Raw genomic sequence first — 15,861 nt, forward strand, 5'->3', positions numbered from 1 at the left:
TGCTGTGATAGTATTAGCTTGATTTCTCCTTCTAAATATAAAATAGATACAAAACAGGTATTTTCTTCCCATCTCCCAGTGAGTTGTGTTGGTCCCCTCCCTCTTGAACCAGTATTTCTTGGACCACTGAACCATCCTTCCGGGCGCGCGTGCTCTCCTAGGTCAGGCTGCGATCATTTTCACTTTGGGCCTGTTTCCTACCTAAGAGGCGTCCTCCCTAGTTCTTCCCGCTCCCCGCCTTCATTTCAGACGTCCAGCTCAGCTGCCCACAGTGCGGCCCATACTCAACAGCCAGGTCTCCACAAAGCCGCGGACGTTGCTTCACGAAGCCCACCATCTTTATCTGAAGAAGGGGTGATATGATAGTACACACCTCCTGGGTCCAGGGGTTAAGGGCAGGAAGTAGCACGCAGATCCCGGGGACACAGCTCTGTGGCAGGAGAAGCAGGATTTTAGGTTCATTTCCTGGCAGCGCAAAAATAAATTCGGAGAAAGCTGTACCGAGCAGTGGAGGTCCTGCGCTGTCGGTCCAGACGGACTGGAGGGGCTTCTGTAGCCTGGGGCTCAGAGCTCACCTCGTGGCCCGGCCCCGCCCTCACCTTTTGTGACGTAGCAGCCGCGCCTCCTGCCTTCGCGCTTGCAGCCCGAGACCCACGCTTGGCCCGTTGGAGGTCGCTTTGTTGTGAAAACGCGGGTGGATCTTCCCAGGCCATGATGAAACTAGCTGCTGGCTTCCTTCTGATGCTTCTGGAAGGTGAGAGGCTTCCAACGCTCCGCCCGTTGGAAGCTGCTGGGGTCTGAAACCGCGGGTGGATCATCCCTGGGGCGCCCTTATGCTCCTGAAGGGCCCTGCCCCCTGAGCTCCCTTTTTTATAGGTTCTGAGACTGCTGTCTCCAGATGGTTGACTTGTGCCTGATACAAGCTTGGTTGGTCTTCCATCTCTTGTCCCTAGAAACCTTCCACCGTAGTCATCAAGCATCACCCAACACACACACACACACACACTCACTCCAGTTCTTAGTTCATTGACGGGAGGGGGGAGGTCTACTTCTAGTCTGGATCTGGCCACTGGGCCCCGGGGTGCATTGTGGGTTAAGGTCCGTTCTTGTCTGTCCCCCTCCCCTGCAGTGCTGCTCCTGCCTGAAACACCTATTTCAGCCGAGGAACCTCCACCCACCACTCCAGGCAGCCCTCTCTCATCCACTGAATATGAACGCTTCTTCGCCCTGCTGACCCCGACCTGGAAGGCAGAGACCACATGCCGCCTCCGCGCTACCCATGGCTGCCGAAACCCCACGCTGGTTCAGTTGGATCAGTATGAAAACCACGGATTGGTACCAGATGGTGAGGGCGGGAGCGGTGGGAAAACCTAGGCATCCAGAGGTCACCTAGGCTCAGGGCCAAAGCTTCGCGTTCCTCAGAGTCAGGAGAAGGAGATAGCGCGGCAGCTCAGCCCAGAACCTGTCCTCATTTTTGGAGACCTTGACTCCGCCCTGGTCTGCCTGTAACCAGCCTCTCCTTGGGCGCTGTCCTTCCTCAGGTGCTGTCTGCTCTGATCTGCCATATGCTTCCTGGTTTGAGTCCTTCTGCCAGTTCACTCAGTATCGTTGCGCCAACCATGTCTACTATGCCAAGGTGAGAAAGGTTGGATCTTGTGAGGCAGGGCCGAGGGAGCGCTGTGGGAAGTTGAGGACCCTGGGCAGGTCCTCATTGCAGCGCATGCTCCCTGTCAGTTTGCCAAGGTGGGCAGAGTCTCTCGCCTTGGGTGTTCTCGCTGCACCGTCCTCGTTACTCTGAGTGAAGGACAGAAGAGAGACGGGAAAAGGCAGAGTCATTATGCCCTTCCACTGCTTCAAAAGAGTCCATGCTTTTTATTCAAGTCAGCTGAGAACGATTGAAGGCCAGCAGGTGGCCTAAATGAACGCCCTTTCTTAGACCTGAGTTCCTTCTTCCCCGCACCCGCACGGGAGCTGTGTGACTTGATGACAGGGGACTGAGGAGCCTGCTGGGGGCAGGAGTGGCTGCTCTTTGGGAAAGGCATTCCATCTCCCCTCTTTCCTTGCAGAGGATCCGGTGCTCCCAGCCAGTCTCCATCCTGTCCCCCAACTCGCTCAAGGAGGCCGAGCCCTCAGCAGAAGCTCCTCCCATGTCCGTGACCACCTCCATTTCATCCCATGCCACAGGTGAGCCCTCCCAGACCGGGGACCTGGCAGTTCCCAGCCCTGGCTTGGTAGCTTACAACAGTCTGTAACTCCAGTCCTTGGAGACCCAACGCCCCCTTCTGGCCTCCACAGGCACTGCATGAAATGGCGCACTGGCATATATTCAGGCAAAACACCTATACACGAAAAATGAAAAGAAAAGCCCTCTGGAGTCTTTTATAACTTGATCTCTTCATTTTGGAGAGTATTTGGACTTGGAGTACAGCTCAATGGTAGAACGTATACTTAATGTTCTATACATACATTCTATACATGAAGCTCTGGGTTTGATCCCTAGATTCCCCTCATTCTAATAGAAGGTGTTAGTTGCTAGTTCTTTAGAATACATGGTGTTCTCTAGGTGAGATGGATAAAAGGTAACACTTGCTGTAGGAATTAGGGAACAGGTACCCTTGTAAGACTGTGTGTGTGTGTGTGTGTGTGTGTGTGTGTAGACATCAGAGGTCAACACTGGGTATTTTCCTCAATTACCATATTTATTTTGAGACAGGGCATGACTATGAAGTCCTAGCTGGCCTGGAACTCAGTATATCCAACTTACAAAGATCTGCCTCTTTATCCAGAGTGCTGGCATTAAAGGCATATACCCCTGTGCCCATCCTAGACCACCTTATTTTTTAAGACTGGGTCTTTCAATAAATTTGGAGCTGGGGTGTGGAGAGAGGGCTCAGTGGTTAAAAGCACTGACCACTCTTCCAGACGACAGGGGTTCAATTCCCAGAAACCACATGGCAGCTCACAGCTGTCTGTGACTCCAGTTCTCAGGCGAGTCAACACCCTTACACAAACATACAAAAACAGGCAAAAACAGCAATGCACCTAAAATAAAGATAAACATATCCAAAAAAAAAAAAAAGAAAAGAAAAGAAAGAAAAAGAAAAGATAGGGGGCTAGAGATACAGGGCTCAGAGGTTAAGAGCACTGAATACTCTTACTTAGGTCCTGAGTTCAATTCCCAGCAACCACATGGTGGCTCACGACCATCTGTAATGGGGTCTGATGCCCTCTTTTGAAGACAGCAACAGTGTACTCATATACAAAAAAAAAAAAAAAAGAAGAAGAAGACACATAAGAAAGGAAAGAAAAAATAAAAATAAAAAAGAAACTCACAGCTGCCGAGCATGATGGCCTAGGCCTAGCACCCAGGAAGCAGAGGGACCTCCGAATTCCAAACTAGCCAAGGCTACATAGTAAGACCTTGTCTCAAAAAACAATAACAACAATAATAATAATAATAGAAAAAAAGCTGGAGCTCACTGGCGAGCCCGTAAGTCCTCTGCAGCACCCTGCCCCCACCTCCCGAGCGCAGAGATGATAAACACGTGTCAGCATGCCCAGGTTTTATGTCGGTTTTAAGGGCTGAACTCAGAGCTCCACATTTGCATGTGCTTTACTGAGTGCCTTCCCAGCCCCAATTTCTTGACCCAAAACAATACAAACAAAACAGACAACAAGCTTGTGTTACCATTGCTTCAAGATAGGATCTCGGTTGTAGCTGCGGCCTCCGGCTCAATACGGAGCTGAGCTGGTTGGACCCGCCGTCCCGATTCCCCTGTCTCTACCTCCCAGCTACTGAGTTGCCAGGCCTCTTCCTTCCCCTTCCCCGCTGCATCTATAGATGTGGTTTCTCCAGGGGACGGAAATCTGACCCCCTCTTTCTCTTCTCTTCTGGTCCCTCCTTAACCCTGCTGCAGCCACAGAGCGCCAGGCCTTCCAGCCCTGGCCCGAGCGGCTCAACAACAACGTGGAGGAACTCCTCCAGTCGTCCTTGTCTCTGGGGGGCAAGGAGCAGCAGGGCGGTCGGAGGACAGGCCAGGAGCAGCGCAAGCAGGAGCAGATGCAAGAACATAAGCTAGAAGAAGCACAGGAGCAGGAAGAGGAGGAAGAGGAGGAGGAGGAGGAAGCGAAGCAGGAAGAGGGGCAGGGGACAGAGGAGAGTATGGAGTCGGTGTCCAGGCTGCAGGCAGTCTCGGAGCCCAAGTTCCAATCCCAGTCACTGTCTTCCAACCCCTCCTTCTTCACTCCCCGGGTCCGGGAGGTGGAGTCTGCTCCGTTGATGATGGAGAATATCCAGGAGCTCATTCGGTCCGCCCAAGAGATGGATGACAACGAACTGTACGATGACTCGTGGAGAAGCCGAAGCTCTGGCAGGTACAGGAGATTGTGACTTCTCCATGGGCCCCGCCGTCCCTGCTGCCTTCTTTGGAAATCCGAAGCCCTCTTACCAGCCCTGGTCTCCAGACCTGCTCAGACCTGCTTCAAGCGCGGCTAGCAGTGGCGGGCCCCTCCTGTCCTGTGTCCATCCTTGTTTTAAGCCTCACCCTGGGTTCTGGTCTTCTCTCTGGTCTTGATTAGCACTAAAGCCTTCAGAAAGTTATTTCTCCATCTTGTTGTTGTTCTTTAATATTTACTTAATTTTACTTAAGCGTATATGTGTATGACTGTGTGTGTGTGTGTGTGTGTGTGTGTGTACATGTGTGCAAGTGTCTGAAGAGGCTACAAGAGGGCATCGAGTCTACAGGAAATGAGTGGTTGTGAGCTGCAAGAGTGGGTGCTGGGGACCAATCTTGGGTCTTCTGGAAGAGCAACAGGTGCTCTTGACCACTGAGCCATCTCCCCAGCCACTGTTTCTGCATTTTTGACTTTGGTTCCTCTCGTAAAAGTAGGCAGTTGGTCCAAGGTCCTCTGAGGCTCCAGGATGGAGACCCTCTGCTAAGCATGCTGAATAGTACATATGACCAAGACTAAGCACTCAGCGGAGGGGAAGCGTGGATGTGGTGCTCTGCCCAGCCCTCTAGCCCATCCCCACCAGTCTGTACTGTCTTCTTGCAGCCTCCAGCAGCTGCCCCACACGGAGAGCCTGATGGTGCTATGCTATTCCATTATGGAGAATACCTGCACCATGACTCCCACAGCCAAGGCCTGGAGCTACATGGAGGAGGAGATCCTTGGCTTCGGGGATTCGGTATGTCCACCATGCTATTTAATGGACATCCCATGGGCCTGGCACTGTGTGAGCCATGGGTGAGGGGGCTGGGCGAAGAAAGCCTGAGGCCTAGTTGAGGTTCCTTGGAAGGACATCAGTCATAGAGGAAGGCTTAAGACCTAGTCTGGAAGCCAGTCTGGTCTGAAATGCATCCTTCAGCTCTTCAGGTCGTTAGGCTGTAAGCCATCCCTTAAATCCTCCTCAGCACCTTCAGTACCTAGCTGTGCCTTAGACTCAGCTCTATTTCTTTCCAGAAGGTTGCTAGAACCCATTCCTGTTGAGTCTGGTGATGTGGGCTGTAGTCCCAGCTCCTTGGAAGGCTGAAGCAAAGGAGTGACAAGTCCACTCTGGAACGGGCAGCAGAATGAGGTCAACTTAAGAGAAACCCAGGTGCAAAAAAAAAAAAAAAAAAGGAAACAGAGGGTTGAGGATGAGGCTCAGTGGTAGAGTACTTACTTGCCTAGCACACAGAAGACCGCACGTTCAATCCCCAGTTCCAAAAATCAATATATAATGGAAAGCACTTATATTAGGATTTTCCTAGGAAAACAGAACTAACTGATAGAATATCTATTAGATTTGCTTACATGATACAGTCTATGTGGTCCAACAATGGCTGGAGAGGTTGACAGTCTGGTAGTTGCTTAATCTGTAAGGCTGGATGCCCTAGCAGTCCCAATCTGACACGGAAAGACCGAGGATTCCTGGAGAGTTGCTGGTCTTCAGTCTGCACTGGAAGCCAAAGAAGCCGGTTCTCATTTCAGTGAAAGAATGTCACACCAGCATGATGGATGGACTTGCCAGCAAGCGTGAAGGCAAGCAGGCAAAAAGCAAAGCTTCCTTCTTCCGCCTCCCTTTGATCTGGGCTATTACTGAAAGGCACTGCCCACACCTTAGGATCAGTCTCCCCTTCAAATAATCTGGTCAAGAAAAATCCCTCACGGGAGTTCCCAGTGCCTTGTTTTTAGTCCGATTCAAATCCAGTCAAGTTGACAACTAAGATTACCCATCAGCCTTCACCCTCGTCAAGTGACATTCCATCGTAGCCCTTCATGTTGTGCTTCATTTCCGGATGAAAACAATGACAAGATTATAATTCTGCCTACATGTGATACAGCCACCCCACATATAACTAAACACTAGGAATGCTTAATCTTTCAGTGTCCCATAATTTACATATGATAATACATACTTACAACACTTTAAACACTGATAGTATCTCAATGGATGTTACATGATAAGTAGAGGAAAGAAAACACAGATATCTGCTTAATATACGTGTGTCTGCACAAACATGTTCTTAACTAGGTCAGGAGCACTGGGGTCAGGCACGATCCTCAGTTCTGTAACAAGGTCACGAGGCCTTCACTGATTTTACCTTCTTCTGTTCCTCATCCTCTATTTCCTCCCCCCAGGAAGCACCTGGGAAGGCCATGGCTCTCCCCCAAGGAGGGCTAATTCATTCCTTTCTCCATGAAGAGTCTGGACCCTTTGTCATCCTGTCTGGATTAGGTTGTTGTAGTTTCCCATTGATCTTAAGCACAAGTCATGGTAACGCCCTACAGCAGTGGTCCTCAGTGTGTGGGTTGTGACCTATCAGGGGTTGCTTATTATATACTACATATCAGATATTTGCATTGTGATTCATCGTAGTAGCAAAAGTATCATTATGAAGTAGCAATGAAAATAATTTCATGGTTGAGGGTCACCACTACATGAGGAACTGTGTTAAAGGGTCACGACATCAGGAAGATTGGGATCCACTGCCTAAGAGGATCTCTGCGGTCCAGACACAATCTTATCTCCATTGTGAAGTTTTCCTTTGGTAGTCCGACCAGTTACCCTCCTAACAATTATCCCTTCCTTAGCCTGATGGCTTGTTTCATCAGTCCAAAGTGGCCAAGGAGAGGTCTCAGCTTCCAGTCAAATGGGATGTTTAATGTGACTCCTGCCAGAAGTGTTCGCCCTGGTGGAACCAAAACGTCTAGGCCAGCTGAGCATGGAGTCCGAGGACTGTTCCCAGGGTGTCACAGAGGTGACCGTGAAGGGTCCCATCCTTATTTTCATTCCTTCAGTCTGGACCATGAATCCTGGCTATAGAAAAAAAAAAAATACTGTATGTTGGAGCTTGATTCAGAGCATAAACAGTCTTCTGGAAAGCACTACCCCAGCCTTCTCTGCTACTCCCATCTGATTGATACTGTTACTGTCTTTAAAAAACTAGATCCAGGGGCTGCAGCCATGGCTCAGAAGCCCTTCTAAAGGACCCGGGTTTGATTCTAAATACCCAGATGATGGTTCATAACCACCTGCAACTCTAGTTCCGCTACATGAGGAACAGGAGGCACCCTCCACCCTCCACAAGCACCAGGCCCCCAAGTGGTAGCCGGAGAGACACGCACGCACACAGAACACACTCATACACACAAAACCAAATTTAACAAGTAGGAAGTCCATTCTACCACTTGGTGAGGCCAGCTGCTTCAGAGTGGTAGGAACGTGGAGTCCGCAAGAGTAGGTCCACTGGCCACTCGCGGCGCTGAGAAGTGAGAAGTTCTTTAATTAGAAACAACACTAGTGGGAATCCATGATGGCGGATAAGGCAGTCTGTAAGTCTGTGGATGGTAATTCCACCAGAAGCATGTGCCAGACAGGAAAATCCAGAAGTATTCAAGTAAGGACAACACACTGTACTTCCCCAGTGCCACCTGCTGTGAGGTGGAAGCTGTCACCCGGGAGACTGGTGCCATTATCTGCCCCAGGGCTCTGTAGGTGACCGGCCCGAGAGTGGTCTGTTAGGTCCGGTACCATGATGCAGGCTGGGTTCTCCCAGCCTGTTCAGCCCACGAGCAGGGCTGTCTTAGCTGGTCCCGGAGCAGGGGGCTTTCCTAGGGAACTGCTGGTCTTCAGTCTGTGTTGGGAGCCCCACAAAGTGGGTTCTAATCTCGGTGAGGGAGTGCAGCATTGACAGCAGCGGTGTGGACAGATTTGCCTGCACGAGTGGAGCAAGCAGGCAAAGAAACACAGCTTCCTTTCCTCATCTCCCTTTTAGCTGTGCTACCAGCTGATATTTAGGGCGGGTCTTCCCGCTTGAAATAAGCCGGTCAAGGAAACCCCTGGCAAGACGGAGGTGGTGGCGCACGCCTGTAATCCCAGCACTTGGGAGACAGAGACAGGCGGATTTCTGAGTTCGAGGCCAGCCTGGTCTACAGAGTGAGTTCCAGGACAGCCAGGGCTATATAGAGAAACCCTGTCTCAAAAAACCAAATCCAAAAAACCAAAAAAAAAAAAAAAAGAAATCCCTTGCAAGGACACCCTGTGCCTTTCCTCTTTCCTTTTAGTTGATTCTAGATGAGGTCTGACAGTCAAGACAACTGTCACAGCACTTCCGACTTTCTCTCCCCCCCCCCCCCCCCTGCATTTAGCAAGTCTATTCCCAGAAAGATTTCTTTTTTGGGTTTTGTTTTGTTTTGTTTTTTTTGAGACAGTCTCCTTGTGTAGCCTTGGCAGACCTGGAACTTTGTACATCAGGCTGCCCTTGAACTCACGGAGATCTATCTGCCTCTGCCTCCTGAGTGCTGGGATTAGTGTCACCACAATTGCCCACCCTGGCTGCAAGACAGACTTTGAAGTGTTCCTTGGTTGTCATTGTCTGAGCCAGGGTCTCTGCCGCACCGACTGATTTGGAGCTCCTAGGCGCAAGTGATCCTCTCTGCTGTATTGGCACAAACAGGCAGTTGAGTGTGCAGTACACGCTGCCACATACAGTTCCCTGGTTTTGAAACAGTACAGTTTAGCAAGCACCCACTGAATATCAATCTACCATACATTCACCTGTTTCTCCGACAAACTCCGATAGGGTACCAGCTGTCTGCTGGATACTGGGGATTCTGACAGTAGAGTCCATGCCTGCTCCCGAGGAAACTAGCTGGGGAGAAAGAAGGAAAAACAAGGCCAGGTGTGCCCCTTGGGAGAGTGTGCAAGGCCGGAGTGTGCTCTGCGGGAGAGTGCTTGCATGTCCGAGGTACTTGGCTTTGATACCTGGAGAGACATCCAGCAGACCTGGGCCTTGTGAAGAGACCAGCACTGCGGAAGGGAGGAGAGTTCCAAGAAAGCATCCGGGGTCAGGCACACGCCGCTCTCCACGATTGCAGTGACCAGAGAATGTTCTTAAGGGAACGAGTTTATAAACTGAGATCGAAAGGAGTTAACCAGGCAAAAGAAGAGGCCCAGTGGGAGGTTCTTGGTAGAGAAAATAGTGTGCACAAGGACTCTGGAGCAAGCCAGAACTGGAAGCTGGTGAAGGGCTCAGAATGAACGTATTTTCTGGCCGGAAGGGGCTTGAGCCTGGTGCGGGAGGCTAGTGTGGAGTTAGCAGCATGATAAAAGGGTGTGGTAGGGTTTTAGACACATGTAAGTTCAGAGGTCATGGAGACTCAGGGTGGTATGGTTTGGATGAGGGAACAGAGTCCATCTGCCATTACTAAGCACATAGTGGCAGATGACAGAGTCACAAAAGATACGGCACTAATGGGGAAAGCCTGAATGTGTGTTGCGGGAAAAGGAAAATGGATAAGGGTTGGGGTCAGGGTCATGTTGTTGTCTTCCTTGCGGGGTCACCATGGGTTGCAAAGGAGCCCGTGCCCGGGTTCATGCTGCACTGCGAGTGACGGTGGGCTCCCCTGAAGGAGCGTTTGGCCAGATCTTTCTGGTTTTGCTGAGGAATGCCCAGCACTCAGCTAGGAGATGGGTGTGACTCCACTCTGAGGACGAGCTACAGGAACTGTGGGTTTGGGGCTAGGCATCTGAAGGAGGATGGCCTTGCGAGCCAGAAAGACCTGGATCCATGTCCAACTTACAGCAATGTTGAGTCCACTGCTGCTCTCTTCAGACACACCAGAAGAGGGCGTCAGATCCCATTACAGATGGTTGTGAGCCACCATGTGGTTGCTGGGAATTGAACTCAGGACCTCTGGAAGAGCAGTCGGTGCTCTTACCCGCTGAGCCATCTCTCCAGCCCTGAGCAATGTCCTTAACCACTTGTCACCTTACTCTCCTGAGTAAGTGCAAATATTGTTTGACAGTACTTCTGAGACTAATAGTGTTTGTTTGCTGTTCGAACTTTGGCACAATGTCTCACCACCTAGACCAGGCTGGCCTGGAACTCAGAGATCCACTTACCAGTGCCTCCAGGGTTCTGGGATTAAAGACATGTGCCATTGTGCCTGGCTGGGGTTGTTTGTTTGTCTGTTTGTTTTCTTTTCTTTTTTTTTTTTGTTTTTTTTGTTTTTTGGTTTTTGGTTTTTTGTTTTGTTTTTTGTTTTTTTGTTTTTTTGTTTTTTTTTTTATTTTTGGTTTTTTGAGACAGGGTTTCTCTGTATAGCCCTGGCTGTCCTGGAGCTCACTCTGTAGACCAGGCTGGCCGCGAACTCAGAAATCCGCCTGCCTCTGCCTCCCAGAGTGCTGGGATTACAGGCGTGCGCCACCACCACCTGGCGTCTGTTTGTTTTCTAAGGAAGGATCTCTGTAGGCCTAGCTGGCCTGGAACTTGAGGATTCTGAGCTCCCCATCCTCCTGCTTCTGCCTTCCAACAGGGTAAGTCCCTGACTGCTTATCTTTTTCTTTTTTCTTTTTTTTTTTTTTTTTTTTTTTAGGCAGTGTCTGGCCAAGTAGCTCAGGCAGGTCTCAATGTTATGATGCTCCTGACTGCAGGTCAGCACTGTGACCTCTGCAAATATTATTAGCACGGTCGTTAATGGAGCAGAGAGGAGAATTAATCCATTTTTTCAGATTGCTTAAGCAAGAACCTCCCCCCATGTTAGATGCCTGTGAGTTACTTGGTGAGGAGAATCTGGACCTTGGGAAAGAAATCAGAGCTGGTAATAAAGATGTCGGTGCCGCCTATAGATGAGCATTGCCTCAGAGCTGAGTGACCCTTCCGGAAGAGCTGAGAGGAGGTCCCGAGGAATTCTCAGGAAGGAGGAGAGGCGGTGAAAGCCCAGCAAAGGGCACTCAGCCTTTCGCTCAACTCCTGTCCCAGGTCTGTGACAACCTCGGCCGGCGACACACAGCTGCCTGTCCCCTCTGTGCATTCTGCTCCCTGAAGCTGGAGCAGTGCCACAGCGAAGCCAGTGTGCTGCGCCAGCAGTGCGGCGCCTCCCACAAGATACCCTTCATCAGCCCCCTGCTGTCAGCCCAGAGCATCTCCACGGGCAACCAGGTACCTTAGCTGGAAGGCCTGCAGCAGGGCCAGCGGGAGGGGCGGCGGGAAGGGAGCGGCCTGGGGGATGGAGAGGCCGGCGCCTTCTCACACGCCTCCCTCCCTCCCTCGGGTCCATAGGCGAGGGTCCCAAATAGAGGTCGCTACGCTGGCCTAGAAATGTACGGAGGGCTCAGCGCAGAGTTCTGGTGTAACCGGCTCGCCATGAAGGGCTGTGAAGATGACCGCGTCTCCAACTGGCTCAAGGCTGAGTTCCTCAGCTTCCAGGATGGGGATCTCCCCACGAAGGTCAGACCCTCTTCTTCAACCTTAGCCCCCTCCGCCACCCCCAGTTCTTTCTAGGTACTTGTTCTAAGTAGCCTGAGACTTAGAATCCTGGCCCCGAGGCCCAGCCCTTGGTGCTCTCCTGGGGTGCTTCAACAGAGTACCTCACACCCTTCCCCCAGTAGAGCAGGGTCACATTCAACACAGCAGTGGGACCGCTGCCCAGTGAGAAAACTCCAGGCCTGGGGGGGAGGGGGAGATGGAGATGGAGTTTCTAGCTGCAGTCTTGCCAGTCATTACAGTCATTAGCTGATTGGTTCAAATCACAGCCCACTCCATCCCAAAGTTACACTCACGGCTGCAGCTGACACTGCCCAGCTCTGTGAAACCTGACTCCCCAGCTCAGCCTGAAGCCATCGTCCTAACAGGCCCAGGGCTAGCCCTGACCAACGATAGCAGCACACAACTGCCTCCTCCTCGGAGTAGTTAATCATCTACTGTTGCTGAGAGCTAGCCCACTCCACAGTTTGACAATAGGTAGGGTCCACAGGGGAGTGATTGTCTACTGTCACACATCAGAGATTCCCCTGCCCCTCCCCCTCACTCATCACTAACAGGCTTTCTGATCCCACTACTACCCAGGTCACCTTCCTGTGTTCTATACTCTGTTCCTCTCTGTCCCCCCACCTCCACCTGTGTGTGTGTGTGTGTTTGTGTGTGTGTGTGTGTGTGTTTGTATGTGTTTCTGTGTATGTCTGTGTGTATCTGTGTGTGTGTCTTAAGTATGTGTCTATATGTGTTGGTGTCTGTGTGCATTTGTGTTTATATCTATGTGTGTGTCTGTGTCTATGTCTGTATGTGTGTCTGTCTGTGTCTGTGTGTTGCTAGGGATGGCACCAAGCCCCTATGTGTGCTAAGCGAGCCCTTGGCCATTCATGTACTGGACCCTTAAGCACCTTCCTCTGCACCCCAGTAAGCTGACCAACAGGCCAGCCCCCCCCCCATTCCCTTCCCTCCGACTGCTTCCCAGGGCTCCATGATGGGAGGGAGGGAAGCACCATGGGGTGACCCCCAGCTATGCAGGGCTCGCTCCTCTAGAGCCCTGTCCTGCCCAGGGCAGGCTGCCGTGACACGTAAATTAGACACTAGTGTCCTGTCAGGATTTTGAAGCTCTCTTTCCCTGGCTCTCCTGGTGTAGATTTGTGACACAAACTATGTCCAGTACCCAAACTACTGTTCCTTCAAAAGCCAACAGTGCCTGTTGAAAAACCAGAACAGAAAGGTGAGTCACTGAGTCACCGAGCCTGTCCACACCTCCCCTTAGTGTCCCTGGGAGAGCCTGTTCTGAGCCCTTCTCTTCCAGAAGCTAGGCTGTGGAAACAGTTCCCTGTCAACATTTCTGAGGCAGAGGCTCCACATGGTGTCTTCTCTTCCTAGCCTCGGGGTGAGCCAGGCCCCCTCAGGCAGGAGTGGCTGGGACAGATAAGGGGGATGGGCGCTGGGACCCAGGGGGAGAGCCTCAGTTGGCCTGAAAACTGGATAGTGAGTTTCGTCCGGCCTCCCGGCCTTATGCATTAAGTAGTCTAGGGGAAGGGGCTTCCTCTCTGAGTGTAGGCCTCCATCTGTATTCCTTTCTGCCCTCTCCCCCTTGCCCCGTCCTGGCAGCTCCTCACCTCGCACCCCCGTGTACGCCATCCCTTTGTAGATGTCCCGCATGAGGTGTATGCTGAACGAGAAGTACAACGTGCTGAGCCCGGCTAAGAGCGAGGAGGTGATACTTCGATGGAGTCAAGAGTTTAACACTTTGGCTATAGGCCAGTTTGGATGAACTGAGGTCTGTGCTGCCTCACCCCAGCCCTACCTGTCCGCTTTCTCCATCGCTCGCAGACTACCTCTGTCAGTTGGCTTCCAGGCGCCCCTCACGGGCCTCCTACCCGGCCCTTCCTTGCATTTTCTTTGGGTTGGGAGAACAGTCCCAGAGAGGTGCATGATGGGAGCTCCGCATGCCTTGAAGAATACCTGCAAATAAAATGTTTATCTTCACCCCACGTGCTCTACTTAGTATGGTCTCCACGCTCAGCACTGCCCCCCCTCCCTAGGCATCTACTTCTACACCCCCAGTGTGAGGTTTCCACCTCAGTGAGAGAACTTCCTGGGAACAGCACTTAGGGGAGCATCCTCACAGCAGAGGGCTCCCCTCTGTGTGACTAGCATCCGAGGGGTTGGGAGGACCACGGGGGTGTTCATGTCTTCATCTCCGAAGCTCTGGGCTTCATGTGTTCTCGTGTGAATGGGGGGTTGTCAAGGCCAAGGCCTGAGATTGTGTCAACCCCAGGAGAGTATGACAGCTTGCCACTTCCCTCTGTTTGGAGGGAGGAAACCGAAACCAGTCCTGGAGCTCGAAAGTCCTTGACGAGGACCGCTTTGCCAGAAGGTCTCAATGATGAAGCACCTTGAAGGGTCGCGTTGGCTCTGCTCTAGGAAAATTTACACACTCACACAGTAGCCTGGGGAAACTGCAGAGTCTCTTTCTGTAGGCCAACAGCCATTGTCTCAGGGTTTCATTGCTGGGAACAGACACCGTGACCAAGGCAACTCTTAGAAAAGACATTTCATTGGGGCTGGCTTGCAGGATCAGAGGTTCAGTCCATTATCATCAAGGCAGGAAGCGTGGCAGTGTACAGGCAGACATGGTGCTGGAGGCATTGAGAGTTCTCGATCTTGATCCAAAGGCAGCTAGGAGGAGACTCTGATTCCACACTGGGCAGAACTTGAGCACAAGAGAGCTCAAAGCCCACCCCCACATTGACACGCTTCCTCTGACAAGGCCATGCCTTCTCCAACAAGGCCACACGTCCTCTGACAAGGCCACACCTCCTCTGACAAGGCCACACCTCCTCTGACAAGGCCACACCTCCTAATAGTGGGCCATCCATTCAAACACAGGAGTCTATGGGGGCCAAACCTGTTCAAACCACCGCACTCACTAACTGTTTTAACTCAGACAAAAACAGTCCTTGGGGTTTGGATTTGAGGTGCTGTAGCTCACTGAGTAGCACGCTTGCCCAGCGCATCAAGGCCCTGGATTCAGTCAGGCTCGGTGGTCCATGCCTTTAACCCCAGCCCTTGGGAAGTGGAGGCTAAAAGATAAGAAATCCAAGGTCATCCTTAGCTGCATAGTTTGAGGTCAACTTGGGGTCCATGAGACTCTTTTTCTAAAAAGGGGGGGCTAATTGTGGGCAGCTAGAGAGATTGCTTAGCAAATAGAATCATTTACTGAGCAGGACTGGTGTCTTAAGTCAAAAGCCCAGAACCCATGTAACAGGGCAGAGAGGGGGTTGTGGGGGTGTGTGAGAGCAGACACCACAGTGTTAACTCAAGAAAATAGCATGATTGTACACTGCATACAACACACACACACCTTCATAAAATTCTATGTGATGGCATATGCCTGTGATCTCAGCACTTGAGAAGTAAAGAGAGGACAGTCTGGGCTACATGAGACCCTGTCTTTGTTTTGTTTTGTTTTTGTCTGAGACAGGGTTTCTCTGTGTAGCCTTGGCTGTCCCGAAAGTCACTCTGTAGACCAGGCTGGTCTCAGACTCACAGAAATGAGTACCTCCGCCTCCCAAGTGCTGGGATTAAAGGTGTGCTCCACCATCACAGGGCTTGAGACCCTGTCTTAAAAAAAAAAAAAAAAAGAAAGAAAGAAAAGAAAAGAAATTAGTCCAGATGTGGTGGCGTACACGTTTAATCCCAGCACTTGGGAAGCAGAGGCAGGGGGATTTCTGAGTTCGAGGCCAGCCTGGTCTGTAGAATGAGTTCCAGGACAGTCAGGGCTACACAGAGAAACCCTGTCTCAAAAAAAAAAAAAAGAAAAGAAAAAGAAAGAAAGAAAGAAAGAAAGAAAGAAAGAAAAGAAAAAGAAAAAGAAAAAGAAAAAGAAAAAAAAGAAAAAGAAAAAGAAAAAAAAAAGAAAGAAATTAGTCCAGGTGTGGTGGTGCTCATCTTTAACTCCAGCACTGGGGAGGCAGAGGCAGGCCTCTCTGAGTTCCAGCTCAGCCTGGTCTACAGAGCAGGTTCCGGTCAGCTAGACCTATATACTAGACCAAGTTTAAGAAAGAAAGAAAGAAAGAAAGAAAGAAAGAAAGAAAGAAAGAAAGAAAGA

At 51.0% G+C, this 15,861-nt stretch overlaps 1 protein-coding gene across 1 annotated transcript; it reads left to right on the forward strand.

The window, feature by feature from the left end:
• The first annotated feature begins 70 nt into the window (after positions 1 to 70).
• Acrbp (acrosin binding protein) lies at positions 71 to 13,711 on the forward strand. Its single transcript, XM_052174884.1, has 10 exons — positions 71 to 754; positions 1,130 to 1,345; positions 1,542 to 1,636; positions 2,067 to 2,184; positions 3,918 to 4,374; positions 5,056 to 5,188; positions 11,250 to 11,429; positions 11,550 to 11,717; positions 12,892 to 12,975; positions 13,399 to 13,711. The coding sequence occupies exons 1-10, from the start codon at positions 712 to 714 to the stop codon at positions 13,519 to 13,521; spliced, it is 1,617 nt and encodes a 538-aa protein (XP_052030844.1). The 5' UTR covers positions 71 to 711; the 3' UTR covers positions 13,522 to 13,711.
• Positions 13,712 to 15,861: the final 2,150 nt, after the last annotated feature.

The sequence above is a fragment of the Apodemus sylvaticus genome, chromosome 2, assembly GCF_947179515.1.
Source record: "Apodemus sylvaticus chromosome 2, mApoSyl1.1, whole genome shotgun sequence".
Taxonomy (NCBI): domain Eukaryota; kingdom Metazoa; phylum Chordata; class Mammalia; order Rodentia; family Muridae; genus Apodemus; species Apodemus sylvaticus.